The following is a 27,648-nucleotide window of genomic DNA, read 5'->3' on the forward strand; positions in this document are numbered from 1 at the left end:
TTCATGGGGAGCGATGTGTGTGTGTGTGTGTGTGTGTGTGTGTGTGTTTTCAGGCTGCAAACTCATAAAGCTGTGGTTTGTGGTTAGAGATATAAATAGAGGATCAATTAAAGTAAATACCATTTTTTGACATTAGAGCGTGAATAATTCACGTTAGGCCACTGTTTTGTGTTTTTGATCATCTATCTGTCCTACACAGATGAATGCAGACATGTGTGTAAATAATTAACATTCACGTAGAACCATTTGTATGTAACCAGCGAAACTGAGTGCGTTTCCTCAGAGAGATCTAGGTCAGTCTCTCGACCACCAGGAGGCAGCACATGCTCAGTCTGTTCTGGAGCCTTCAGGCCAGTGCTGATATCATCTGAGTAACTCCATTACATGCTTCACTGGGTATTTAGACTCAGCACCAACTAAACAGATGTGTTGAATTTAGCAATGCAAACAAAAATTATGATGTGTGCATAAATCACATCTGTCAAGATGAACGATAATCTGCTGTTTCACACATTTAGCCACAGTGAGCCGACCTTTCAATGCAGCTATTACTTTTGATTTCATGGAAACAAATTTTAAACAGTCACACACATTTTCAGACAGTTTCCATCAGAGACGGAGAGCTCTAAAAAAAAAAACAGGAGGCCGCTCTTGTGTCGAGCGAGTGCGCTGTCGGGTTGGAACAATGGTCCAATTGAGGGGAAAAGGCGAGCCGAGCACAGCCGAGTGCTTCAGGCATGGCGTACGCTGATGATGCTTATCCGACTATCAGCCCACTGCAGAGCAAAGTGTACAAGAGAGAGGCAGCACAGGCCTGTCTCCGTCACAATGGCTGCCTCAGCCTCTGCTCATCACCATTATGGAGGTCACCAGCTGGCATCTGCCCGGGCAGACAAGGGGCCTCTGACTAGCCGGGCTCACGCATGACACACATCGTCTGTGACAGCAGCACGTATTCTGCTCCTTTAATCTGCCCAGATGCCAGACAGTCAGGGGCGAGTGAGTCAGTCCGGGGCGTGATGTTGGGCTCCCCCCTCGGACAGCTCAGGCATCCTCACGTCCATTAATCTGCCCAGATGGTAAACGGGCTTACTGCGTGTGGGGATCACTGGGATTCATGTTGGTTAATGGAAAATTAGAGGGTTTTCAGTGCATACAGTATTTACAGTGAACTAGAAAAGATCACATGTCTCAGTGAGGAAATGTACGAGGCTGGCGGTTTGATTCCCAATAGATATAAACAGTGTGTGCATGGAGTTTAATACCTTGGGATTGATTGTAAAGGTTCGGTGTAAAGGATTTGAGGGGTTCTATTAACAAAAATGGAATACAGTATTTATAGTTAAGTTTTCAATAGTGTAAAGTCACCTGAAAATAAAATACACTGAGCTTTCGTTAGCTTAGAATGAACCCTTTATATTTTACATTCACTGTGTAGCATCGACATGTTTCTACAGTAGCCCAGAGTGGACAAACAAGATCCTTTTGCGTTTCTACGTTGCAGTCACAGCTTGAGTTTGGCGTGGATGCATACTTATAATCTAGCACTAGAACAAAGCAGCGGAGCGTCGGGCACCGGAGGGAGAAAGGAGGGGAGAGACGAGGGGTGATCAGTTGGCTGCAATCTGCAATCTCTAAATGCTACACACTGGTCCTTTAAAGTATTATTTCACTGAGGTCATGGAGTCAACATTTTGTAGGTTTTGAATGTAACATGAATACATATGTAACATCTGGATTACATACAGTTGGGGCTTTATATTTATTCATGATCTTATCAAGTCTTTCAAAGCCATCTACTCATTTACAAAAATATTGAAATGCTTATTTTCAAATTTCAAAGGCTTTCGAGGTCTGTGGGAATCCTGATTTCTTCTAAATTCATCTCGATGCTGTTGGAGCTCTTACTTGAAGGCATCCACCAAATCGTTGTCAAAACAATCTAATCACGAGGTCCCTTTTGTAGCCGCTCTGGAGCTTTTAATTGTGTCACATGATCCTCCTCATGTTTTTCATGGAACTGTAGATGTTTCGATTTCTATTTTTCTGAGCACTTCGAGGACATCGTTCATATCGGCCTACAAACAATCACGATTTCGTGGCAACGGAGCAAACTGCATATGTTGAGGAGGAACAGAAATGGGCCGCGTACTGAGATTGGTGTTGTCGAACCATACATTTAAAAAATTGTTCATATTTTTATGAAATGTATACATATTATTGGAGTTCATATGCAAATCTTACATAGTGTATTATAGGTGGATGACCCTAAAGTTGCAATATGTGTGTTATATTATTATTTTTCATTGATATTCTATTATATTTGCTAATATTCTTTAAATGCTGATACATACAGATACATTCAGAATCATTATTTAGAAGAGGTAACTGTGCCATATGGTAGTTTTTAGTGCACACAAATGGAAAAGTCTAAGATCTAGAGATGTCTGCAGATCTCTGTGGTCCCCGGCCACTGACCTGTCTCTGCAGCCTCTCGTTCTCCTCCTGCTCGGCTTTGGCTCTCTCCTGTTCCTCCTTCTCCTCTCGAGCTCTCTGTTCCTCATCCCTCAGACGCTGCTGCTCAGCCATGAACTGAGCCTCCTCATCTCTGCGCTTCCTCTCCTCTGCTTCACGGGCCATCGCCTCCTCCCGAAGGATCCTGAGAAAACACATCCCAGTTACATACAGCAACACACACGCTCATTTGACCTGTTTGCATATAACGTGAACTGCTGCCCTTCATGGCTCTCTCCAGGAATAATCCAAAGCAAATTGTTAGGAAATCAATCATAGTAGCAAGGTAACTGCTAGGGGGCCAAAATAACCTGATGCAATACAATGCAAGTTTAAAAGGTGTTTTTTTTATTGCAGGATTGTTGTTTTGAATTACATCATATAAGGTGTTATTTTGCCAAAACCCTGTCATATTAATTTTCGGTCTCTTGGAATGTCAACAAGCCTGTAAACTTACAAATAAACCAACTATCATACAACTTTATGTGATGTTATCTGATGAATAACGAGGTGTTTTGTCGACGCAGCGTCAACAGCAGACTCACATTCAGACTGACATGAAGTCTCACCTGTTTCTGTGCTCCTGCTCCAGACGCTCCTGCTCCTCCCTCTCCCGCTGCTCCCGGGCTTGTCTGCGTTTCTCTGCCAGGACACGAGCAGCCTCCTCCGGGTTGTTGGTGCCGGCTGATGGCCTGCTGGCCGGTGCCGTCGGGGCGGAGGCAGCAGCAGCGGTGGTTGCAGCAGTGGCGGTGGTCGTGGTGGTGGGAGCAGCTGAAGGAGGAGGAGGATTACCGGTGGAGGCTGCAGCAGGAGAAGCAGCCGAGGCAACCGGTTCTACGTTTGGCACAGCTGGAGAGGCCGCTGATACAACCGGTGGGCTGAGGGAAGGAGGTGTAACTGGTGCAGAGGACACCACGATGGCGGGAACATTAGTGGAGTCTGGTAGAGACAAAGAGAGGAGATGCTTCAGTTTCTAAAACCACGGCAGTAAGGAAGCAGACAGTTGATATACAAGAACATGCTTATGAAAAATATCTGAGAATAAGACGAGGAAAACTCAATAGAGGCTGCCGGATGACACATTTTTCACTTATTTATGACGCAGCTATGATTATTAATTCATGATTGATTTATCTCAAACAGCCATAAAGAGCTCTATTTACACGAGCCGCATTAGGGACGTGCCAAACACACTTTCGGTCACTGCCTGGAATCAGGGACAAAGAATACATCATCATACATTATAAATGGGTTTGTTAAAGGCTGTGACAATCATGGCCGGTCACATTTGCTCCTTTGTAATATGAATACAGCAGCTGAAATATGCTGTCAAGAGCAGATGATGACTTTTTTAAGTTGAATTCATTTGTATAGTCATCGTGTCTTCTGTGCAGATTTACTTGGTATCACAATGACCCACAGTAACAGTTAAATACCATCACAGCGCCTTAAATAAAAGGAAAGTAGAGTAAAAATGCTGTTCAGTTAGATTTGACTGTTTTACATGAAAAAACTGAATTGAACATTACAATCAAGGAGCGAAAGAATAACCTGCTTAATCTCCAAATAGTGACATAAACACGATCCTGCTGATCCACAAATATATTGGGATTTGATCGATATTTATAAATTATTCTTCTCTGGACTGCATGAACAGTTTTCTGTGTCTAAATGTGATTTACAGTAGAAAATGTGTGGAGTAATTCATCAAAATGTTAGAAAACAACAGTCTGGAGCTGGTTTGACATGATCTCCAGTAATCATGTGCGTTCACACTGAAATCACAACACCAGTGTCTGCCAAAACCTGGAGGTCACCTTGAAGCTTGGATACCGTCACCATGGCAACCACACTCACTCTTTTTGTCCTCTGGAGTGTCGGGCTGCTGGGGCACGTGGCCGGTTTCCACGGCGACCGCTGCGACCGTCTGGGGCTGTACCCTGGCGGGCGTCTGGGCTCGTTTGGGTCTGGTCTTGGTGCCAGGGGGAGGCGTCTTCTTGCCCGCGGGGGTCTTGGAGGCTGCTGCAGGCACCAGGGGGGACAAGGGCCGACTTTTGGGGGCGGCGGGTGATGGAGGTCTGTTTTTGGGCTTCGGGGTGCTGATGAGAAAAAGAGCAGATGAAGTTAGTGAAACACGAGCCGGGGAAAGAGTTAAAGAGGAGAGAGAGTGTCTGGGCTTAGGAGATGAGATTTCAAGGCAGTGCAGGAAAAGGTAACGAGGTTCCCAGTGCTCTGCGTAACTGGGTCATGTGGAAGATATGAGCGACTCGATCTGAAACTCCACATTCAGTCGTCATGACTCTTCGGCTGAAGGGGGGGGGGGGTGCAACGTGAGACGGAGGGAGGCACAGAGCCATCTTTCTTTCCCCTGTGCATCAGTCAGGAAAACCCAATTCTGTCTGAGAGCTCCTGACACTAACAGCCCTGCTGTTGGCAGACTGGCCTTTGGCTGCAGTCTCTTTTAGTAGTTAGATTAGAGCACCTCAGACCGTCTGCCAGGCATAAACCTGCCCAGACGACACAACACGAGGACACATGAGCTCCCTCTCTCTCTCAGCCTCTCTCTTACATAAACTCTTAATCAGAGAGTTTGGTCTGGACCTGCTCTTTATATAAAGCGTCTTGAGATAATGCTGTTATGGATAAAGATTGATCGATTGATTGAGACAGTACCTGATCTCTGGCCTGGATCTCTGGGTCGTGGCGGAGGGTGATATCGTCTGTCTCTTCTTTTGCACTTTCCCCTTTGTGAGAGCGCTCTTCTCTTTTTCATTCTCCCTCTCCTTGTCTTTCTTCTCTTTCTTCTTTTTGTCCACCTTGGAGGAAGACGTGACACAAATAACAAGTTATAACTCCAGGCTATGGCTCATACGTGCTTGACGCCACATATTGCAGATGAAGACCTTTTGGTAAATGTCAGTAAGTAACAGGAGCTCATCACATTATAAGACAAGTAAAGCCAGCATTTAAACCCTGCTGGAAAGACATTTTGTTTCCTTTGCATATGCTATTTAATAGATGAATTGAGGAAATTCAGTTCTTTGAAATGGTCTTTAAAATTTAAATTTGTATCATGCAACAAGACGCACATAAAACACTGATATATTTTCGCAAACAGTTGTCGATTTAAACACCCAGCACAGAGCAACGTGATCATTCATTTGGAGATTTGTTTCAGGTAACCTGATTAGTCTAAGTGCAATGTCCACTCTCTTTTTTCTCTTCTTTTTGTTCTCCACCAACTCCTGAGGGAAATATCTGCCTCTTCAGCTGCTAAATGCTCCACTTTGCTCACCAGCTGGACTCTAACTGTGACTGTCTGCAGTTTGGTGCTGAGCAGGTAGTGTACAGCAGGCTTTTAGAGGCTCTTCATTGTAAACAGCTGCCTGTTTAGAGCGAAAACAATGAGCTGAAAGATGCTAAAAATGCTCCGTAGAGCTGAAGGGAGGATTTGTCAACATGACTGACGCCTTTCACATTAGATTATGTGATCCATTATTCATATAAATCATTTATTGGTGTAAGTTTGAAGTTTGGATGTTAAATGTCCCGTCTGTTTTTGGACAAAGAAGATGCAAAGATGATGGATAACACCACAAAAGATCAACTTCATCAGATCAATATGACTCTTGGGCTTCCAAAACAGTTAAATCCTTATCAGCACAATAATAAATCCAGAGCGAACACAACGCTCATATTTACAGTAGGTTTGAGCACATGATGTGTATTTGGTGGTCGTCATGTGCGTGTATGTGTGTCTACCGGTGTGGAGTTTCGTCGGCGCTGTCGCTGGGTGATGTCCGGCGTGCTGGCGGAGGAGACCCTCCAGCGCTCTGCGGTGGTCTGGTGCGGGGGGTGATGGGAGGCGTTCAGCGGGCTGGCAGAGGCTGAACGGGAGCAGTGGTGACAGTCTGAGTAACACATAAACATGCAGAGAGCGGCGGCAGGGCCGAGGTCAGGGCCCACACACACACATACACACCATGCAGTGTGACGATAAAAAGCCTCTCAGCGAGGCCACACAGTGAACACAACACCCTACTGACAGATAAAGGTGATGATATCTGAGAAGGAGGTTACTGTTCATTTGTTTGACTGTTTTCACTCACATGCTTAATGGTCTTTTTCATTGGTGTCCATTAGTGTCTTTTTTTAGCTTTATTGTATTAGTAGCAATGACCTCATTTCCCATCAGGAATCAGCTTAATACAATAATCGATTAAGCATTAAGTCATAATAAGGAAAATAAGCCAAACAATTTGCTGGTTCCACCTTCTCAAATATGAGATTTTGCTGCATTTCTTGTAAATCAAATACATTTGGGACATTATCCTGGGATCACTGGTGTGCCTTTTTTCTACTTTTTGAAATTTGTAGACTAAACCATCAATCGATTAACTCAACAAATAATTAACAGATTAACTGATACTGAAGGCATTTGCAGGTTGCAGCCTTATCTTCAGTTAAACCAAATATCATGACATGGTTTTATATGAGAATATGAACATATAGATGCTTAGAGAGAAAGAGTAAGAAAAGGAGAAAAGATAAAGCCAATTTTCTTTCTGGTTCCAGCTTCTGAAATGTGCGAAAGGAATATTTTTGGATCTGGGAAACTGGATCATGAATTTTTCAAGACTTTCTGACATTTTCAGACACAAGGTCTAGTTTAATCTCTTCTGAACATTCAAAGGACTTCACAGTTGATCCAAGGTCCAGCAAAGTGCTGAAGAAAGGGAAATTTGAACATCTACAATTTCATGATGGCTGCACAAACTCCATCAGTTGATGAAGGTCATGTGGTATGATTGAAAGCTACTACATGGATCTTGTTTTCTCAACTGCTGGTTCCAAATAATCGTAAGGTCCATCTTTCAATCAAACCACCAGAGTTTTATATAAAAACACAGAGAAAAGAAAAAGATAGAGAGCGGTGATGATAAAGACTTAAACAGAGGAAGAGGAGCACAGCAAGATGTCATGTTAGTAAACTCTTTTCCTCTCATAAAACGTTTCTCCTTTTTTGCGAGGGGATTGTGGGTACATAGAACGGAGAGATCTAGACGAGGTCTCACACTCACGAGAGTCGCTGTTGTTGAGGAGGGCGGCGGCGCTGCGACTGCGGGCCAAGAAGGACAGCGTCGGCGTCATGAGCCGCTCCACGATCCGGCTCTCCCACGGGCTCAGGCGCAGGCTGCGGGCTGACACAAGAGGGCGCCGTCAGTGTCAGGTTACCATGAGGGCACACAGCCACTCATCACACACACACACACAGAGCAGATACTGACACACAAAACACCTTCATATCTCCTGCGTACACGTATACTGTCACACAGGTGAACACTCACACTGCAGGAGGTTCTTTAATGATGACGCTGCAGCACATCCTCTCTACACACACACACACACACACACACACACACACACAGAACACAGTCTGCCTCCATCTGATGCAGAGTGGAGTTTAAAACTGCATCCATGTGCTGCTGGAAACATCACTGAACTAAATTCCTCAAAGTAGTGTGAGAAATGTTGCCAGGTCATGACAGTAAAAAAACAAAAGATAAAACTTTGTCTTTGTCAGTGGTAAATAAACATTATCATCACTTGTTGTTTATTTAGCCAAATAAACCCTCATAACCTCTAAAAAGCAAAAAGCAGCATTTGTCCTCCAGGTAATAATGCAGAATGGCTCCATGTCTGGCATTAATGATTATAATTATTATAAATTACAGAAACACTTCTTAGAGGCACAGGAAACATCCATAATCTCATTGAGTCAAAGATACGACGACGTCATACAGGATGAATGACTGAACTTTAGCCTGCATGTCACACACAGTACCACACATTACATAACGACACACAGAGGAGCAGACACAAGTTAATTGTCATGACTTACTGCTCATAAACACATCACACAAAAAGCCAGTGCGGCTGTTTACTCGACCAAACTCAAACCCAGAGCAGTGCAAAGGCCTGGCATGACATTAGTGCTGTTTGTTCTATAAGCAACACACACTACTCTGTCCTTAACACCAGTATACAGTGTGTATCTAACTGTTATTGAGTGTCATGTGGTGAAAAATCAGCGCATATGACGTCCAACAACAGCGGAATATAATCGAATGCATTGTAATGACGGGTGGAAAACACACACACGTACACGCACACACTCACACACACACACACACACACACACACCAAAAACTCACTCTTTCATGAGTAAAGCAAACATAACGTCAGAGAATAAAGTTGCTTTCAGTCAGAAGTCGGCGCCACATTTGATTCTAGCAGAATCAAATCAGTCTGAAAATGTTTGTTGGAAACTTTGTTAGAAATCGATGCCTGAAGTTTATAAAGACAAACACTAGAAAACCTCACAAGGAATGAGAGCTCAGATTTAGAGACTCCTCACACAGAATATCGTATGAAGGCAACAAAACTTCTAAACAGTAGCTGAAATAAAGAAAAAAAACACCACTTTTTACTGGCAGTTTTTTACTATTTACCAAAATGGTGAACTATTAGAATTCCTTTTCCACCACTGCCTGGTAGCTTGATATTTGTTATGCTCATGTAGGTTTTGTTCTCTTTTTAAGTTCTTCTACTGTTCTGTCCTGCTCCTTTGAAACTAATATATAACAGAAAACACGAAGACAGAAACATACAGATGGACACAGAATGCACCATCTCCACGTGAGATCTGCTGATTTACGACAGCTTGTCCGGTTTGTGAGAATTTCCTGTCTCTTGTGACAAAAACCTCAGCTGACAGCATGCTGCGCACAGATGTTTTTTTCAGTGGCAGCTCGTCCATGTTTGCTGCTTCTTTTCAATGCTCTATTGTAGTGTGTCACTGCAGTGTTGTTGACATACACACAGGTATGCATGACGCCTACAAACACATACCACACATACACATGATAATAGTGCAATCACAACAGCGCCGCCAAGAACGACACGAGGGGCGAGTCTTGTTATTTAAGCATAAAGAAGCACTCTTTCTCCCATAGATCGGCCTTACTTATGTAACAGCACAGGCACTCACCTCTGCTGCACACTGGCCGGATCATTTTAACGACATGTTTTATGGCTAACCGATAACTACCTCCTGTTGCTAGGCAACAGTGGTTTCCCTCCTCCTCCTCCTCTTTCTCCAATGCGGCAAGAGGAGGCAGAGCCGCGCTGATCAACGGTTCACCTGGAGGTAGACTGACGCCCGGATCTATGAAAGTCACTGGCCAAAAACGCCCCCCCCTCCCTCCCGCCACGCCACGCCTCCCCACCCCCCTCCCTCCACAATATTACTGGTACACTGTGCAGAGCGTCTCCCAAAGCAGGAAACTCTATCTCTGATATCGACTCCGGCTCTGCAGAACCGTGATTCAGCTCTGAATCGTCCCCTCGTGTTCCCGCAGTACCGGAGCCTCTGTGTTAGTAACGACCGAGCAAGAAATCTGAGCCTCCACTGTGGCGACGGCGGAGACGAGAGCCGAACTGCTGATTGCACTGTGGGTGATACGATCTGTAATGACACATGTTATGAGGCGAGACGAATCAGAGATGGAGACAGTGCTGCTTATGTACATGTGGCAACTCAGGAGTCTGATGAAATGAGCTTGATATAACAAGTTAATTTAAATATTCATCCTAATGCAAATCTTAATGACTTTGGTGATTCCCTGACTTTATATCTAGTGCATCATCCATTGAAAACTGTATTTCTCAAATACTTACAAAGGAAATGATGAATTCTTAAGCAATAAAATGCTTCTATTTTCCGTCCAGTACACTCTGGTCTGATGTGACTTTAGTCTCTTCTACTTTTGGAACATTTGTGTTCAACCAAGATAAAGTGATGTGTTGTTTTATCATGTATGCATGTAGCAATAACAAGAAAATGTGTCACAACAGCATCAAAAATAACTTCTGACAAACTTTTCGCATTATAACAAGAGACCGAGCATCTTCTTTTCATGGTGGCAGCAATATGTTGCTGTGAATAACCAACCACACAAGAGAGGCTTAATCTCTATGTCTATATATTTATATAAAATACTACATCAAACCAAAACATAATATGATGCTCGTGCATTTAGTTGCTCTGGTTTCACTTGCAACAGTCACACTATAAAGATCCACCACCAATACCACCACCACACCAAACCACCAACATTAAAGTGGAGGGGGACAACCGATAAAGAGGGTGTCGTGAGAAGATGTGACACAAAAATATATCACAAAATATGGCTCAGTGATGTCGATGTGAAAGGGAGGCTGATCAAAAATGCAGAGGAGACTCAAATCAATGACAACCACCAACTGAAATTAAAAACCACGATGCATACGAGACCGAGAGCGTGATAAGAGGAGGGAGTAGGTGGTAAATGACCAGTCACCAAGCACAGGCAGGCAGGCAGGCCACCAGAGACGACAGTTATAATCATAAAAGAAGAAAACCAAAAACCAGATTAGGGGGGAAGGTGGAGGGGGATGAATAGGAAGGGGAAGGGAGGGAGGAGGAAGCCTGGTGGACATTGACGTCGGGTCGTCCTTACTTCTGTTGGGGGAGTTCCAGAGCGTGGCAGAGGACTTGGACAGCCTGTTGTTAATGACAGGGTCCACCTGTCTCGGCAAGTTGACCGTGGAGGCCGAGCATCTGCCTGCACCGGAGAGAACGCAACAGACAACAACTGTTCACAAGGCGGCCGGGGTGCGGGCGGCCCCAGCTGAGGACTGATAAGAGGTGGGGCTGCCGACTCCCTCGGCCTGGATCTGGTGGAGAACAGGGACTCACCGTTCTCTGAGGTCAAACTGGCTTCTCATTAACATTTAGGAGGAGATTAATCTGAATTCAGACTTGCGGGAAAAGGGTAGGAAATTTGAGGAAAGCGTGGGAAGGGTGTGGAAAAGTTAGAGATCACATTTAGATAACTGCTTAACGCTTTTTTCTCCTGCTTTTTTCTGCTGCAAGAGATTAGCGTAAAACATCACACACACACACACACACACGCTCTCACACACATCCAGGATCTTTCAAACTCATAGAGAAATTAGTCTTGACCTCAGTGTCACGGGTCCAAAAGAAGAAGCCTGTCACATGTTTGACACCAAAAACAGGACAGCTTGAGAAGGGAAATTATCTCACAGCTCTTTGAAAAAACGCTCTTCACACTGCTAATCTAATGAAACAGCTACCTTGCTGCCCATATTTCTGCCTCTGTGATCACTTTTAAATGCAGAAAATTGGTGCTCACTACCGATTTTTGCCTAAAAACAGAGAAATTCACTGAGAAATTACAAAGGTTCAACATCACAAATTACTAAGTAGATCATCCGCCTCTGGTACCCCGCCCTTATGACAGCAAACCTTTCAGACGCTATTTCCTTCAGTTGCATCATCTGGACCAGTGAGTCACAGTCTGTGCAGCTTTGCAACACCAAGACTGGAGCTACGCTGAGTATGTGAAGACTCCTGTCATTGTGTTTGGCTTCTATGAGTGTCCGTGTGGTTGTGGTTCATTTGAAACTCACTTTCTCTACGGGAGGTCTGGTTGAGTCCACCCGCCCAGGACCACCTCTGCTGGCGGATCTCGGCCCACGTCTTCTTTGTCGACCTCTTGATAGCTGCCTCATATCTCTCCTGGAGGACCAAACCATCGAAACTGAGTCAGCATTTGCACAGACTGACGCCCATAACAGTTTAAAAGGAACAGTTCAACATTTTGGGAAATATGCTGGGTTGCTTTCTTGGTTTGTTTAATTCATACAAAAAACCACAGTGTAAACACTACATGTTGGGGTTTTACGGGGGGTTTGGGTGCCAGATGTGTGCTGACCTCCAGGAGTTTCCACTGGTTGGTCTTTGTGCTAAACTAAGCTAACTAGCTGCTGGCTGGATTTCACATACAGATATGAGAGTGGTATGTGTGACTTGTGACGAGGTCTCACAAGAAGGCGCTGTTTCATTTTAAGAGGTTGATAACAGCCAAAGAAAAATCAGCATTTATGACCACTGGAAAATTGGCTGTGTGCATGTAATACTTGGCATCATGACTGATAATCAAGATGGGACCAAAGCCCGGTTACACAGGCGATTTTCCAGCGGTCAGAAATTGAACTTATCATTAAACTTTCGTAAACGCTGGCAAAGCATTGATTTTTCTACCCTGACTTAATTTAACACTAAATATTTGGAAAGCAGGACACAGTTCTGTCAATAAAATAAATCTGTCAGTGTTGTTGGATATTTGCCCATGAAAAACATGAAGCACAGCCACATTAGCGTTCATAATTAGAAACAAACATTGAAATTTCAGGGTTAAACAATCACTTGTTCATTACACATCACATGCTTGGATGGTTTGAGCTGCTACACGATTTAAATGTGTTTGTTTTCTGTTTTCTCACCTTGTTCTTTTCTAGCTTCTGTCTCTGTTTCTCCTCCAGCAGAGCTCGGCGTTTCTCAGCCTTCAGCCTCTGCTCCTCCAGCTTCCTCCTGCGGTCCTCCAGCTGGCTGTCCCTCAGGCGGCGGGCCTTCTCCTCCTTCTCCAGCCACTGGGCTTTCTTCGCCGCTGCGGGGTCGCCACAGGGAGAGAGGTTTTAAAATTTAGAAAGGAAAGAAAGAGAGGGAGTGATAAAAATGACAAGAGAGCGCAAAAACAAAAGGTTTGGACAAATTATAAATTTTGGCCTGATATTGGCGCTTTATGAGAAGTTCATAGATCGCAAACTTATTTTAACTCATCCTGAAAACCACAATTTGTCTGTATCAAATTTCGTGGAAACCCATTAGCTCTTGAGACGTTTCAGTCAAATGTGAACCTCGTGTTGGTGCAACAGCAAATTCAACAGGATTCATCCTCTGGGAACCATGAATGTCTGTGCAAAATCTATCTGGCAGATGTGGAGATTTTTCGCTGGATAAATGAAAACTGGAAATCGGGGGATCACTGTAATCATAGGATTCATCCTCTGGGGACCACGAATATCTGCAGCAAATGTAATGGAAATCTATCAACTAGGGGCATGTTGTGGCTAAAATGTAAAACGTATGAAAAAAACTAAACGCTACATAAAAGCCAATTAATGTGTAATAAAGTAATGCAACAGTTATTTAAAGAAACGTCTTCTCATGCAGGTTATTTCCAATCCAACAGTGTATAATCACTTTGATAGGCCTCTACACCCAAAAAAAAGGGTAAAACAGATGGGAGACACTGCTCATTACACTATAATCCTACTAACAGTAAATAAGTGGAAGTTTCCTGCTGGGTTTTACAGCACCCTCCAGCAGATGCCAGCTTGTCTTTGCTCAGATGCTGCTCTGCCTCATTTCTTGGAGGAACAATTACACAGCAATCAATCCTCCTAAATTAAACCGCCTTTATGCTGGACAGCAGCTCTCCCTTATGGTTTAGACTGACATTTTTCTCATCATTTGCATATAAAGAACATATCTTTATCATGGTGGAGAGTTTAAATCATGAAAAGGTCAGTATGGATGATAATGCGGGTGGGTTACATGCTGGATCCAACCAAAGTAAGGGCATGACGTGTTTCAATATTACCTCATTAGAAAAATATTTTTTAGTGGATTCGGCTCTGCGAGGATATAGCGGTGTTATGAGGCAAAGACGTGTTTTGTATTAAGTTCAGCATTCTGCGGCGCACAAGTCTGAGCCTCATTGACAATGAGAAAGCCCTCTTCACTCCTCCATAAATCCAATTCCTGAAAAAAATCCAATTACATCTGCATTCTGTGCAGCAGGATTGAAAAACATGTTGATTTAATGCTTGAGCGCGCGTTTCACATTGTCATTTTTGCAAAGATCTAACATTGCATAAAATATTCAGCGCACAGCAGCTGTTACACAACAGCAACGCTCAATTCTGTTCCGATATGAACATCATGATGATACATAAACATCATGTTTTGTGGCTGACATGCTATCACATGCATACTGTTTTCAATAAACTGTATGCTCCACAGGAAAACATTGTACCATGTAATTACAGACAGAAGCTGCAGGAAAACTGATATCAGAGCAGCTGAAGCTGAGGAAACCTTGGATTTTATCGATAAAAACTGAGCAAAATTCCCCTTTAACTGTGCTGTGGCTGCAACATGACCACATTATTGATGCTAATGAACGTAGTAATTAAATCTAATCTGTCAGAGAGGCCTGCTCTCACTTCATGGTAATGACTGGTAATTTTTCACGCTCTGGGCTCCGTGGGACGTCTCTGCAGGCAAACACCCATAAAGCTCTGCTCTGATTGGCTGCTCGCTTTGGCCCTCATCCACAGGGAGAGGGCCTGTGTTTGAAAAGTAGATATTGTCTTTCATGTTTTTTTTGGGCTAGCACAATGTTTTCTTATTCTTATTCTGTCGCCGCTTGTAAAACCATGATTATAGGTATGGGACATGCACGCTGGGTGGGAATGCAAAAGAACATAAAGTAAGAAAATGAAATCTAACCAAAACATGAGTGGAAACATTAAAGTCAAACACTGCTGAGGGTTCATGGGATTCAAAAAATTCCACTGAATGACCACAGACAGCCAGATAAACAACATAATCGATTCATGGAGGCAAGAAGAAAGGGCACGACTGTTGAGGCCGCAGCAAGGGGAAATGGAAGGAAATGGGAGTCCCATCACAAGTTTGATTATTCCCAAACGTCATGACCGCTGCGGACGCTGAGGTTTTTAGTGAAGCCCCTTACCTTGCAGCTGAGTTTGCTGTTCTGAAAGCCGTGCAAGGAGAGACAATAAGAGACGTGAATAACCGTCAGTCACGTCAGAGCAGAGTGACAGAGGACAGAGGAATGTTAATCCCACAGTAAGATTTGAATTGCAAAGAAGACGTGCATGCCTCAAATTCCCGCTTCATGCATCACCAGCGAGAAAATCCAACTTTTTTAATGTTAAAACAAAAAGCCCCAAATATTTGATGCTTTCATTATCTCTCACCGATATATCTGGCTCTTTCCTCCCTCCGCTCCTTGGCAAGTTTCTGTCGTTGCTCTGAGCTCATCGAATCTGTGAAGAAAAAGAAGACATAAAACTTTTCACTTGAATCCTTAATCCTGGGGGCAGGGCAGCAAGCTGTGAACACAACACAGGCTTATCATCACCTTTGAAGTTGATATAGAAAACATGCTAGTGCTGTTTTACATATCCAGCAGTTATGCAGTAACGTTAACATTCATTTGGAGACGTGTTTCTGGCCATCTGAGGATAATATCTGGCTGCTAAGCTGCTAATTGCTGCTCTGTGCTCACCAGCAGACTTTGTCTGTCTTTCATTTGGTGCTGAGCAGGTAGTGTAGAGTGATTTTTAGAGTGTTTTCACTGGAAGCAGCTGCCTGCTGCAGCTGGAAACAACACTGATGAGAGCGGTGAGCAAAAACCGAAACAATGAGCTCAAAGACAATAAAACTTCAGGGACAATACACTGTGGCTTTGTCACCAGAAGCGACACCTTTCACATCACACATGCCATTTTTATCATTGTTGGTATAAATATTTTGTTTAAAATGACTTTTATTTGCATTGCAATTAATTTGAAATGACGATCATGAGAGTTTTCTTCTTCTGCATGTGTGACGTGAGGCTAATTCACATGTTGTTGACCCGCGTTGGACCCGTTCACATGAGACAGCTGTCACTCTGCACCTCCCTGTCAGCAGAGCCCGTTGGTATTAGAGATAGGCCGAATAGCTCAGACATCCAGAAGGAGTGTGGAACAGAAGCGAGCCAGTTGAGGCGGTTTGAGCATCTGATTAGGATCCGCTTTGGACGCCTCCCTCTAGAGGATTTCCAGGAACGACTCCAACTGGGAGCAGACCCCAGGCAGACCCAGAACACGCTGGGAGGGATTACGTGTCCCATCTGGCCTGGGAATGTCTTGGGATCCCCCAGGAGTTGCTGGAAAAGAAGAACGTCTTTTCTACCTTACTTAGCCTGCTGCCACCAAGTCCCAAACCTGTATAAGCAGCAGTACAGACTGACGAAAGGAATTTCATTTGTTATTAATTCAAAGATTCAAAAGGAATGCGTCAATCCTGAAATAATGTCCCTGTTGCTTTGATTAATCCACAATCCTGCTAACAGTTTTGAGTGAGGCTGCTTTGTGCCATAGAAGTAGGCTGGGTGAGAACAGCTGACAGCATGTTCTGTGGATTATCCGCAGTAACAGGGACACGTCGCTGTTAAATTTATAATAATGTTTCCACTCCACTGTAATCTAACCCTCAGTTTGGTGCTGTCTCACTTTTAAGGGTTAATTCGCCCAAATAATAGAACAAGAGTTGCCAGTGAGGACTTTGGGTCGTCCACAGCAACGAGGACATTGTAGACTTTTTATAAGTGATAAGTGACTCTCAGCATCACAAAACCTGGAAATAATAAACCAAAATTATTTACATGGAAGATTTAACTGTAACATGTTACAGTTCTAAGTATATATGTATAAAAACCTCCGTACTCATCATAGAGGTAAAAATACTGGTGGACGTATAAATTCAGATCGGCAGGTTTCATTCATTGATTCAGTTTCAAGGTCAGTGCAGCTCCTCCCCCCCCCCGACTATATTTAACTCTTGTGTAGCTCACACTGCAACTGCGATGAGCCCGTTCTCATCTGCACTGATAATCTCCATGACTCCTGATGCTTTTCAAAAGACGCAGCGATGTAACACGAGGATTTGCGACGCTCTTTCCGCTTTAAACCCGTCTGTGAGGAGCCGTGACTGAAGAGCCGCACGCACCGCTGAAAGACCAGGACCCCCGGGGTGCTCACTGAGCCCGTCTCCTTGTTGCGGTTCTTCTCCTGTGCCATGCAATATGCATGCCGCGCACTCTCCACCAATCGCAGACGGCCCCGCAGCACTTCAGCCCCGTCTCCATGGCAACCTGAATTTCCTCCCTCCGCACCTTTCATGAGAGTTTCCTACACGGCTGCACACTTCAGTGGCTGATGTGGAGACACTTTGAGGTGCAGAGGAGGACAAACCTCATCGGCCTGGAGGTCTCGTACCACGGAGACGTCACACAATGCATCAGTCCCTCCCCCCTCCACCCCCTCTCCACCTCCCTCCATCAGTCCTCCTCCTCACTATACATCCCGTCTCCCAATAGCAAATGACGATTTGGCTCTCAGCCACCACCATCTGTCTGATGGGAATGACTCAGTACATATCAAAACAATCGGACAAAAAGCTCGTAGGAATCGTGCATTCTTTGCTTTTACATGTGTGATGTGCAGATTCAGATGAAACATGGTGGATAAAAATAACCCACTTTAATTAACAGAGTCTTTTCACTTGTCCTTTCATACTTTTAATGCCTTTTAAAGTCTTTTTGTTAAGCTTTTTCCTGAGAATGTTCGAGGCGCTGCAGTGTGTTATGGCAGCAAGAGAGCAATTAACAATGAGCAGGTTTTGATCAGAAAACTAATGAACCAACAGCCTGACACAGTCACACGGCCAGCAGTAGTCGCAGAAAATGCTGACTCCGCATTTAACACTTCATCAGCTATTAAAAAACGAATACTGTGAAAAAAAACAGGGTAGAAAATGGACCAGTTAGAAACAGAAAAAAGTGGATAATTGCAGCATTTTCTTCTGCTTCCAGAACTTTGGGGGTAAAAAAGTTGAAACAATTTGGAACAACACATTATGACAATTATGACCTTGCACTGGGTCTGATTGATAAGCATTCGCATGAGCACCAATATCTCCCTTTAATTACATTTCTGTACCTGGAGCCCAGCATCCTATCTGACCATGATGAAGCAAACTGGTGCCAAACGGCAGAGTGGAGCCGTTCCTCCTTGCTTATATGTGCTGAGAAAAGTAGCTTATCGTTTCAAAGACCAACAAAAGTTCTCCTGAAAAACATAGTGGACACATAAACTTAATCTTGCAAGAAAAAGCAAGAAGAAGTTTTTGATCTAACTGCTCTAACTGCAATCTTAATAATTCAGTAACAGTGCAGTGAATCTATCAAATTTGGGTTTGATGTTTCACTAAATCTAACAAGTGTGATGGTTTAGTGTTGGGCAGATTTTGGACTAAGGCCGACTCTTGTGCATATGTAACAGGTATTGAAGAACAAAAACATCCATAACTCGACCTTTCTTGGGCTGAGGGCTGCTGCTGCTGCCCGGAGTGGACGGCCTGACATCTGTCTTGGAGGAGGCGTCTGTCTTGGTGGGGGTGTCTGTTTTCGGGCTGGAGTCTGTTTCAGGAGAGAGGTCTGTGATGGCTGAGTCGTCTGAAGTCAGAGGGTCCTTCCCCAGAGACTTACCCCCATTCTGGATGGACTCTGTCTGCAGGGGCAGAGCTGGAAGACAGAAAGAGACCAAGAGATTAACAACAAGACAGAATTTACACCTGACAATATATTCTTTGTTTAATTATCTGATATATCACAGCATTAAATCATCCTGATAATCTACTTTACGTTGGTTTCTTTGTGCTGACGCTGATGCTTTTTGTCTAACATGTGACGTGTCGCTGTCGTGTCATTCATCATTAGTGTGCAGTCTCCAATAAACGCTAGTGACTTTCTTCCCACATCCACACCTGCATTATAAACCTGTAAATCCCTTTGTGACTTCATTAACACAACACTCTCGCCTCATTAGAAATCACTAACGACTCTTTCACACGCAGCTCACACATCAGGCGCCCCTGAAGGTTTCAGTCCTGCAGAGGAAAAGCCTCCTGTCAACAGCATCAAACACAGCAGCAGCAGGTGAGACACAAGCCTGGGAAAAAATCTCAGTTATCTTTTAAGGCCGAAGCAACAGATTCACCGTGAAAATAAGACGGAGAGGCTACGATAGGCGTAGATTTTTCCCTTTAGAGGAAAAAATGGGAGATTGTTGCTCGCTTCTCTAACGAGAAGTATGCTTACACAGTGACTGTCGTGGGGATAATTAAAGTTAAATTGGTTTAATTACCCCCAGAGAGCCACATAAACTGATCCCTTGACTCCACTATGGGGTGTTTAAAACACTCACGTTGCTCAAACTGATAATTAATCAACAAAAAGTTTCATCAAATAACTGTTAAAGTTATTTTTAAATAAAAAAGTTTCAGCCTCTAACAACGACTTCTTTCTTATTGTTGATTGAATATATTTTCGGATATTGAACTGTTGGTCAGACAAAACAAGCAATTTTAAGATGCCTTCTTGTGGGGCTGTGGGACATTTTAATGGACTGTTTTCACTACTTTCTGACATTTTATAGAGTAAACAGTTATATGAGAACTCGAATGATTTAGTATTGCACTTAAATATTTACTATGTCAAAAAGTAAAATCCATTTATGTCTCCTGCTGTGTGGTACTCCCCGTTACTGCAAAATTGACTTTGGCATGTAAAGTTTATACAGTATCCTGACCTCCTGACCTCTGACCCCTGCAGAGGGTGACAACGAGGCAGCAAAACGCCACCAAACACATCCTGCTTTAATCCCCACTCTGACTCTGTTTTCACACTCGGCCGCCCTGCTGACACTGAGTTCGGCTGCTCAGCTGCTGCTAGTCCGAATCCCCCTCCTTCCTTTATCCCTCTCTGGTTGTCACACGAAAGGAGTCGGTGACAAACTGAGCAGAGCTGCAATGACGCACTGGAGAGGCGGGACTGGTGCAGGAAGAAGAAGAAGGGACAATTTGTGCACTTCTACAAGGACACGTGGAGAGTGAGTGCAGAGATTTATAGAGAAAGGAGAGCTGGAGGACAATGAGAGGGAGGGAAAATGGTGCAGCAGGCTGGTTTTATAATGACAGAGGATTTGAAAAGACAAAAAGGAGGAAAGATAAAGACAGCAACAGCTAAGGCCCAGAGCGGGAGAAATAATGAGATGGGAGCTCAGAGATAGAAAGGTAGGAGGGTGAGAGGGTGCAGGCTCGAGGCCAGCTCTCCACTCGAGTCAGCCGACGGTGGGCAGATGGAGCGCGACACTCTCCTCAGGCCCGTCCAAACGCTCACCGAACCACATAAATCACAGATTAACACTGGGCTCCTCTCCAATCACCCCCACTGTACGTCTACACAGGTCAAACTATCGAATACTAATGGAGGAATAACAGGGTGTGAATCGGAGCCCCGTTTGTGTTCAGGTTGAAAAAGGAAGCAGGACCGTGTCCAGACAGGGAGGCACTGCTTCTACCTGATGTTGAAAAAAGGATTAGGATTTGGCAAAAAGAGGATTGCTGCGCTCCTCCTTACTTGAGAAGATTACTTGCGTTCACCAAGTGTAGCTGACTTTTTCAATTTGATCAGTTAACAGCCTTACATGGCAGCAAGAGACGGCACAAGCCCAAATTAGGAACGATTAGGAGGACTAAGATGACTTGAATTCATAGAATTTACAAAATCATAAGAAGGACTTAACTGTCATTTTAATGTAATTATCATCCTTTGTTTGTTTTATGCTGGGGTTTTTTTTTGCTAAGTATGGTTTTTGTGTTGTCTACATCTATGGATTGAATTTATGGATATTTATTTCCTATGTTTTGGTAATTAGTACTGGTTAATTAGGAGAGGAGCAATGTAATTTAAAAACACTGAACCTTAACACTGAATAAAAGAACTAAAGAATAAACTGGCAAAAGGTGAATTCATGGGCGACAAAGCTCAGTGTTGCTCTGTTCAACACACTCAGTGGCTTTACTGCTACAGTCTGAGTCTACACTATGTATATATTAGCATATAAGATTTCGTAATGGAGGGAGAGACATGAGGCAAAGACACGGTGTGAAGCAATGATTGCAATTCGAAACACTTGACACCCAACTGCCACAATTTGCACCACAATCCTTCCTTGAGTCGTATCTCGGTCAAATCTGAGCTCACAGACATGACAAACATATTCATATGTTCTATGTGAGATAAACTCCCAGAGGAAACCATCATCGCTGATGTCCATCACGAATAAACAGCTACAAACATGTTTAGAAATGATCGAAACACCCTCCTTACAACTCCAGAAATTGCTTGAGAATCATCAGGTTTTAAGTTTTCTTCATTATCAGACTAAAACACTGACAGCTGTCTGTACATCCACGGATATGTGGCAAACAGGAGCTGCTGATGGCTAATTCGGCAAACTTCTAATGGTGCTAATTTGCCAAAAAGTAACTAAACACGGGCTCTAGCTGTACCAACAACTAGCTCAGGGAATCCATGGCAACAGTACACTTCCTATTTAGCCTCCATCCCGCAAAGCCTTATGGGAACTGTATTTCCAAAATTTAGAGTGATTATCCCCCAAGTATAAGTAAGACCAAGAATAATGAATATTATTTTCTTTGTTTTGTTTTGTTTGTTGCAGAATATTTATTTATTTTTTTATAATTTATTTTTATTCCAATGCGAAACATTTATAGGTGAAATTCAATTGCAACATTTCACAATTGCTTCCACTTTACTAACAGCTATTTATTACTTGTGAAAACTAAATTAATAATATGGGATTATCTGTAGCTTTAATGTTAATGCTGTCTTAGGTGTCCCGGCAACAATTACAACCCAAACAGCCCTGCAGAAATATATGTTCAGCGTCAAGTCAACAAGTGCATCTTATCGCACGTGATCAGCCATTCGTGTGACAGGCTCCATTTAACACAGAAACACAGATTCAGCATGATGTTCACTCGTCCGTCCGTCCGTCCCTCCCTCTCTCAGCTCCTCGTCCCTCCACAGACATCTCAGGTTTCTGTGCCACTGTGACAGACTCTGGGTTTATAAATAGCGTTGAGCACCATACTGAGAATGTCGGCCATAAAAGGGGCTGGCTTCTGTCGAGGCACCTTGGGACGGCACAGTGACCACAAACTGCAGCATGTGGTGCTCCAGATTCACTGCACTGGCAGGGCAGGAAACTTCACTTTGTTTGTGTGTTGTGTGTGGGCCACGTTGGCTGGTACAGTCCAAATCCATCTGGCGTAAAAACTGCTTTAACCAATAAAAGAATAAAACAGAGAAGGATGTCCGAATGAGAGCTGGAAACCTGCCAAACTGGGAGCCAAACTTAGCCACATTAAATCTCCCCCACAGCTGAAATTTACCAGCAATGATGAGGAAAAAAATCTGTTAACCTTTAGAAACTCTAGCAATGTTTTCCCTCAGACAGCTGATGCTTATCAGTAATATACTGCATTTCCCAGAACTGCTTTTTGAAAAGAACAGGTGTGACAGCTGTGGGTTGAATGTGCATGTAGAAGGACTGACAGAAAACAAACAGCTATGAAAACAAAACAGTAAAATTATGAAATGGTCCGAGAGGGGAGACATACACCTCAGAGGGAGCACGATGGAAGTACATGTGGCATTAGACAGGTAAGTGGGGCAGTGGGTCAACCCATCACATGAACCTGGGAGGAATTTGACCATTTTTCTATTTTTATGCCTTGGCACACAGTTTAAAAGTATTTGGGTAGTCAACTGTAAAATTGGCTCTGTTTTCAGAGGAAACAGCTCATCCAGAAACTAAAGAGTGCACCTTTAAGGGCATAATGGTTACCAACGTCCACGAGTGATTACCCAGCAGGGGCTTTTTTCTTTGCACGTCAGTCCTCATTTTTCAGTCCTGATTGAAATAAGTCAAACTCAAAATCCTTTACATTAAGTATGGCTCTGTTCTATTCATGTGTCCAAGTCATGGTTTCCACATCAGCAGGGCTGCTAGGGTGTGCCTGCAGGAACTGTACGTAGCACAGCGGCGCCAAATACTAGTGCACTAGAAAAATAAACTGGACTCTTGTTTTGTGTATTTGTAAGTATGCTCTCATTCTCGTCTTTTTCTGGCTTTTTCATGTTGTTCACACAAATACAACAAACAAAGGCACTCGCCATCTCATTTTTAAGTGTTCACGTGTTTGTGTGTTTGGACAGTCGGCCTGCTGAGGGGCGGGAGGAGGTCCCATGACTGACAGATCCCCTTATAAGATAAGATATTCCTTTATTAAATTTACGACATCATAAGGTGAGCCAAATCTAAACAGGATGTTTTCATACACGTTTACTAAAAGATGGAGCAGAAGAAAAAGATAGCGGATGGTCTTTTCTCATAGTTTGACAGGGACACATATTTATGTTGAAATGTCATTAAAAAGTGCATTTTGCACAATATGGGACCTTTAAACTACATCAAACTGTTTACATGCGCCTAAAGCCGCTGGGGATGCATTTGTACATCCTGGAAAAATCAGTTCCATGCAGTAATATAAGAGTAGATTTTATACATTTATTTGAGGAAAGAAAGTTATTTTTAAAAAGGTATTTATGGGTTTGGCTGATTGTAGGGACAGTAAAAAGGAAAAATATTAAAACTTCTCTTTGGGAAGCAGAGCCCCATGCTGTGTGAAACAGGTCAGATTCTATTGTTTTGAGTTATGTGCCTGACAGAGTCTGTATGTGAATGCATATACTGTATGTATGTCTGTGCGTGTGTGTGTGTGTGTGTATGTGTGTGTAATGAGTGGGACATGTTGGATCTGGGTCAGGCCAACCTCAGGAATCCCTGGTATCCACATTTTCCCTCCATGTGTTTATACAGCAAATGTGTGTCTTTTGTCTGTGTGTGCATGGCCTGCATGTGCCAAGGAATCAAAGGATTAAAATCCTCCTAAAATAAAAGAGATTAAATACTGTGCAGTCAAACAGCAGGACAATATCTGATTGATTTCACTTCCACAAAATGCACAAAATCAGTCAGATTAAGTGACTCCAGGAATTTGCAATATTTAAACCAAAAAACAGAAATTTTGCTAAATTCTTATTTCATAATCTTCTACAGGATTACACATCGTCAAACAGCACGTGTGCCTTTAATGGACGCCTCCGCAACCTCTTCCTCTGTGGATAGGAAAAAACGGAAACACTCATGGGCAAAAAGTATCCACGCCCTTAGGGAAAAGCAGAGGAAGAACATTCCAGGGACACTGGTGCTGAGAGCAACAACAGCCAAAACAAGCGCCTGCAGTGTGGATGTCTGGAGAGCTATTACTGATGAGTGAGTGTGAAATGTTCAAGGAATGAAATTAGTAAGTGAAATTCACACCTCAACAGTACAAGGTATCTGTTGTCTGTTAAACCACATCCTCAGCATCGTCTCTTGACAAACAATAGAACTGAATTAAAGTCAAAGCATGCATGAAACTAAAAAACCCACACGACTACCTCTGAGGGAACTCTGAGAAAACACCAGGCCTCATGAACAAATGCTGCACGAACATTTGAACCCCTCAGATTACTACTCGCGAGGTCACCAGACAAACAGCTGTGTTTGAGAGGAGTTCCAGGTCGCTGCAACAACATGCGCGGCCACTAATCACTGTCACAGGAGAAGAAATGTGGCTGCGCTGTAATGATGAAAGAAGAGAAACCTTTATTTTAAAGCAGCTGGGTTTCTATTACAGACTGTTTGGGGCGTTGCTGTGTTTTGTCTTTGGATCACTGAATGTGCAAATCTGGCTAGAAGGGAACATAACATGCTACCTTTAGCTACTGCGGCTACGCCTGTCAAGTTTTCTGATCTGTTCGTAGTCTTTTTTGGAATCTATATAAAGCTCAGTTTTCATATAAAGCCATAAACTGAGGATTTAGTCACCTGAAATGAGCACTGATACGAGCAGATTTTATCTGGCTGTAGCTTAAAGCACCGGCGTGTAGGATTTAGAGGTTGCAGATGGCAACCAACTGTCCCTTCTGGGCTACTGTAGAAACACAGCAGTGCAGCATGGTGGAGTCGGTGAAAGACGACCCGCTTCCTATGTAGACATAAAGGGCTCATTGTAAGCGAAAGAAAACACAACGAGTGTTTGTTTCAGGTGATTATACACTATTGAAAACATATCTATGAAAATTATATTCCATTTTTGCTAACAGATGCCACTAAATCCTACATACTGGACCGTTAAGCCAGCGCTCGCACTGAAAATCAGTGAGTTTGTTGAACAAAGCTGACTTTCTAATATTTACAGCTGACTTGTTTCATCTATTCATTAATTCATTTAACTGCATGTATTTGCATTAACAGTAATACGAACCCATATGGCCAATTTTCTGCCCCCAAACAATTAAATATTGGATTGATCAGGACATGAGGTGCTGATTTATACTAGCAAAAATGTAGTTGAGGGGCCATATTGTTATTTCAGCCCCTACATTTGTGTTTGAATCCAGGGCAAAAACAGGACAAGCTATTAAAAGTGTCCAGAGAGCATACAGAGTGTGCATGGGTCTGAGCATGAGCGCTAAAATAGATTCAGTCAGCACGGCGAGGGGAAGGATGTTACTACGCTGCAAACAGGAGGGATCTCCAGGTGCTTTTAACCACAAAGTGGGTTACCCAGTCACAAAGACGAAAAACAGAGCCAAGTATGAATCATATATGGATCATCCATTATTCACTTTTTCCTCTTTCTCTATTCACCAGCTCAAGTTTGATACCAGAAATAGGGTCAAAGGGGAAGCAGCGAGAGAGGAGACATGGAAAGATCTCTGAGCCGTATTTTAACGGCCTGTGCTGAGAAAAGCCTTTCTGTGAGACAGAGAGAAAATAGCTTGAGCTTGGTTTGTTGTGACTGAGGCTGCAGTCAGGGAGCTTCACTTCCTCAGTCATGACCTCATCGTTAGGTCATCGCCACGACTTAGCAACGGTGAGCGAGGCTCAGGATGTAAATAAACACGTTAGACAAGGAAAAGAGAGGGAAAGACAAACAGCCTGAATCGAACGTGATGAATTTAGCACTAAGGCTGAGTATCGAGTCAACACAGGACTTTCATTCATCAGGTGCCCCAACATGCAGCTATAAATGAATGCTGCTCCACGCCTGCTGGACGAGTAAATATGCCACTGTTAGCTTAGCTGTTCAACAACCTTTGTTTTTTCTTAGTTTGATGAAAAAAGGACTTTGTCCATATTTTTCAAGATACTGAAAAGCATTGAAAACATTGATGCAACTCAACTTTAGCATTAGTAGTACAAACTAATTTCAAACAGTACTCAGCCCTGTACACCACTTCTGAAACAAAAGAAGGGATTTACCCAAAATAACAGTAGAGACAATGAAAATAAGTAGAGACAATATGTGAAACAAAAGACAGAGATGAATAGCAAACAGGGATCTACAATAACAATGAGTCGCACTGCAGCTTGTTTATTTCTCTCATAGCTGCAGACCACCAGACTCCTTCAGACACTGACCACTTACTGCAGCCATTCTCTGAATTACACGTCTTAACTAGTTTCCATGAGAGACCTCGCCAAGAAGAGCCTGCTCCTTGTGTGCAGGTCCGTTATTAACAGTCTCAGCTACCTTGGTGTCGATCTTTGGTAAAAACTAAGTCTTGATAGTCTGTTTGTGACGGAAACTTCTAATGGAAACATCAGAATCAAGTATATGGACCACAGCTGAAGCCAGCGCACTCTTGTTTTGGACGGAGAAAGTAGGCCATAACTGTATCAGGCTGACTAATGTTGACCTGGCAGCACGGTGAGGTGTGATGATGGACTAAGTTTAATCTCAGCTGAGATCTGGTTTCAGTGCTGCGCGTTCAGCCTAGTCACAGCAGGTCAACAAATGATGTTATGACAACGGGAAACAATAAATACCTCCACAACAAAAAAGGTAAATACAGTACTTTATCTATAGTTATACTATTAATGGCATATAAAAAGCAATGGTAAGGAACTAAGGAAAAGTAGATCTCCTGGATGGGATAATGTGTAGTACGATGAAAAAACTCACTCCTATCTTGGGGCTAGAGCAGGGCAAAATATCAAATTAATTGGATTATTTTTCATTTTTGTTTTTGCAAGATGTGTAAATTCAATAAAATGTGAAAATCAACAAAAAGAGGGTGCTACAGCATCAATGCTGTGGTGTCAGGCGCCCTCTATGTGATTTACTGCAGCTCTAAACCATCAGACACATCAAATCTGACAACCAAGAGAGTATCTGGTGTCAACTGAAGCCTTCTGGACTAGAAGAAAACCTGACCAGCTGCAGGCAAAGTGTGCCGGCATTTTGCTGCAGCCTGGTCTTCATCCTTTATCCTGGAGAAGAGCTTTTCAAGGACCATTTCAGAGCATAAAAGGGCACAGTGA

At 43.2% G+C, this 27,648-nt stretch overlaps 1 protein-coding gene across 4 annotated transcripts in view; it reads right to left on the bottom strand.

The window, feature by feature from the left end:
• The window catches only part of LOC139215691 (MAP7 domain-containing protein 1-like), a 36,307-nt gene that overhangs the window by 2,656 nt on the left and 6,003 nt on the right, over window positions 1-27,648 (bottom strand). Inside the window, exons 2-12 of one of the 4 annotated variants that reach the window (XM_070846727.1) lie at window positions 18,657-18,866; window positions 15,493-15,561; window positions 12,928-13,091; window positions 12,052-12,160; window positions 11,076-11,180; window positions 7,596-7,715; window positions 6,277-6,401; window positions 5,188-5,330; window positions 4,372-4,613; window positions 3,084-3,453; window positions 2,479-2,659 (exon numbers count right to left, since the gene is read on the bottom strand). In XM_070846727.1, the coding sequence (XP_070702828.1) occupies window positions 2,479-2,659; window positions 3,084-3,453; window positions 4,372-4,613; window positions 5,188-5,330; window positions 6,277-6,401; window positions 7,596-7,715; window positions 11,076-11,180; window positions 12,052-12,160; window positions 12,928-13,091; window positions 15,493-15,561; window positions 18,657-18,866 (1,838 nt within the window). Of the gene's footprint in view, window positions 1-2,478; window positions 2,660-3,083; window positions 3,454-4,371; window positions 4,614-5,187; window positions 5,331-6,276; window positions 6,426-7,589; window positions 7,716-11,075; window positions 11,181-12,051; window positions 12,161-12,927; window positions 13,092-15,492; window positions 15,562-18,656; window positions 18,867-27,648 lie in introns of all 4 variants that reach the window. The other 3 variants (XM_070846725.1, XM_070846726.1, XM_070846728.1) reach the window with 3 other exon arrangements.

Source organism: Pempheris klunzingeri, chromosome 16 (genome assembly GCF_042242105.1).
Source record: "Pempheris klunzingeri isolate RE-2024b chromosome 16, fPemKlu1.hap1, whole genome shotgun sequence".
Classification (NCBI taxonomy): Eukaryota; Metazoa; Chordata; class Actinopteri; order Acropomatiformes; family Pempheridae; genus Pempheris; species Pempheris klunzingeri.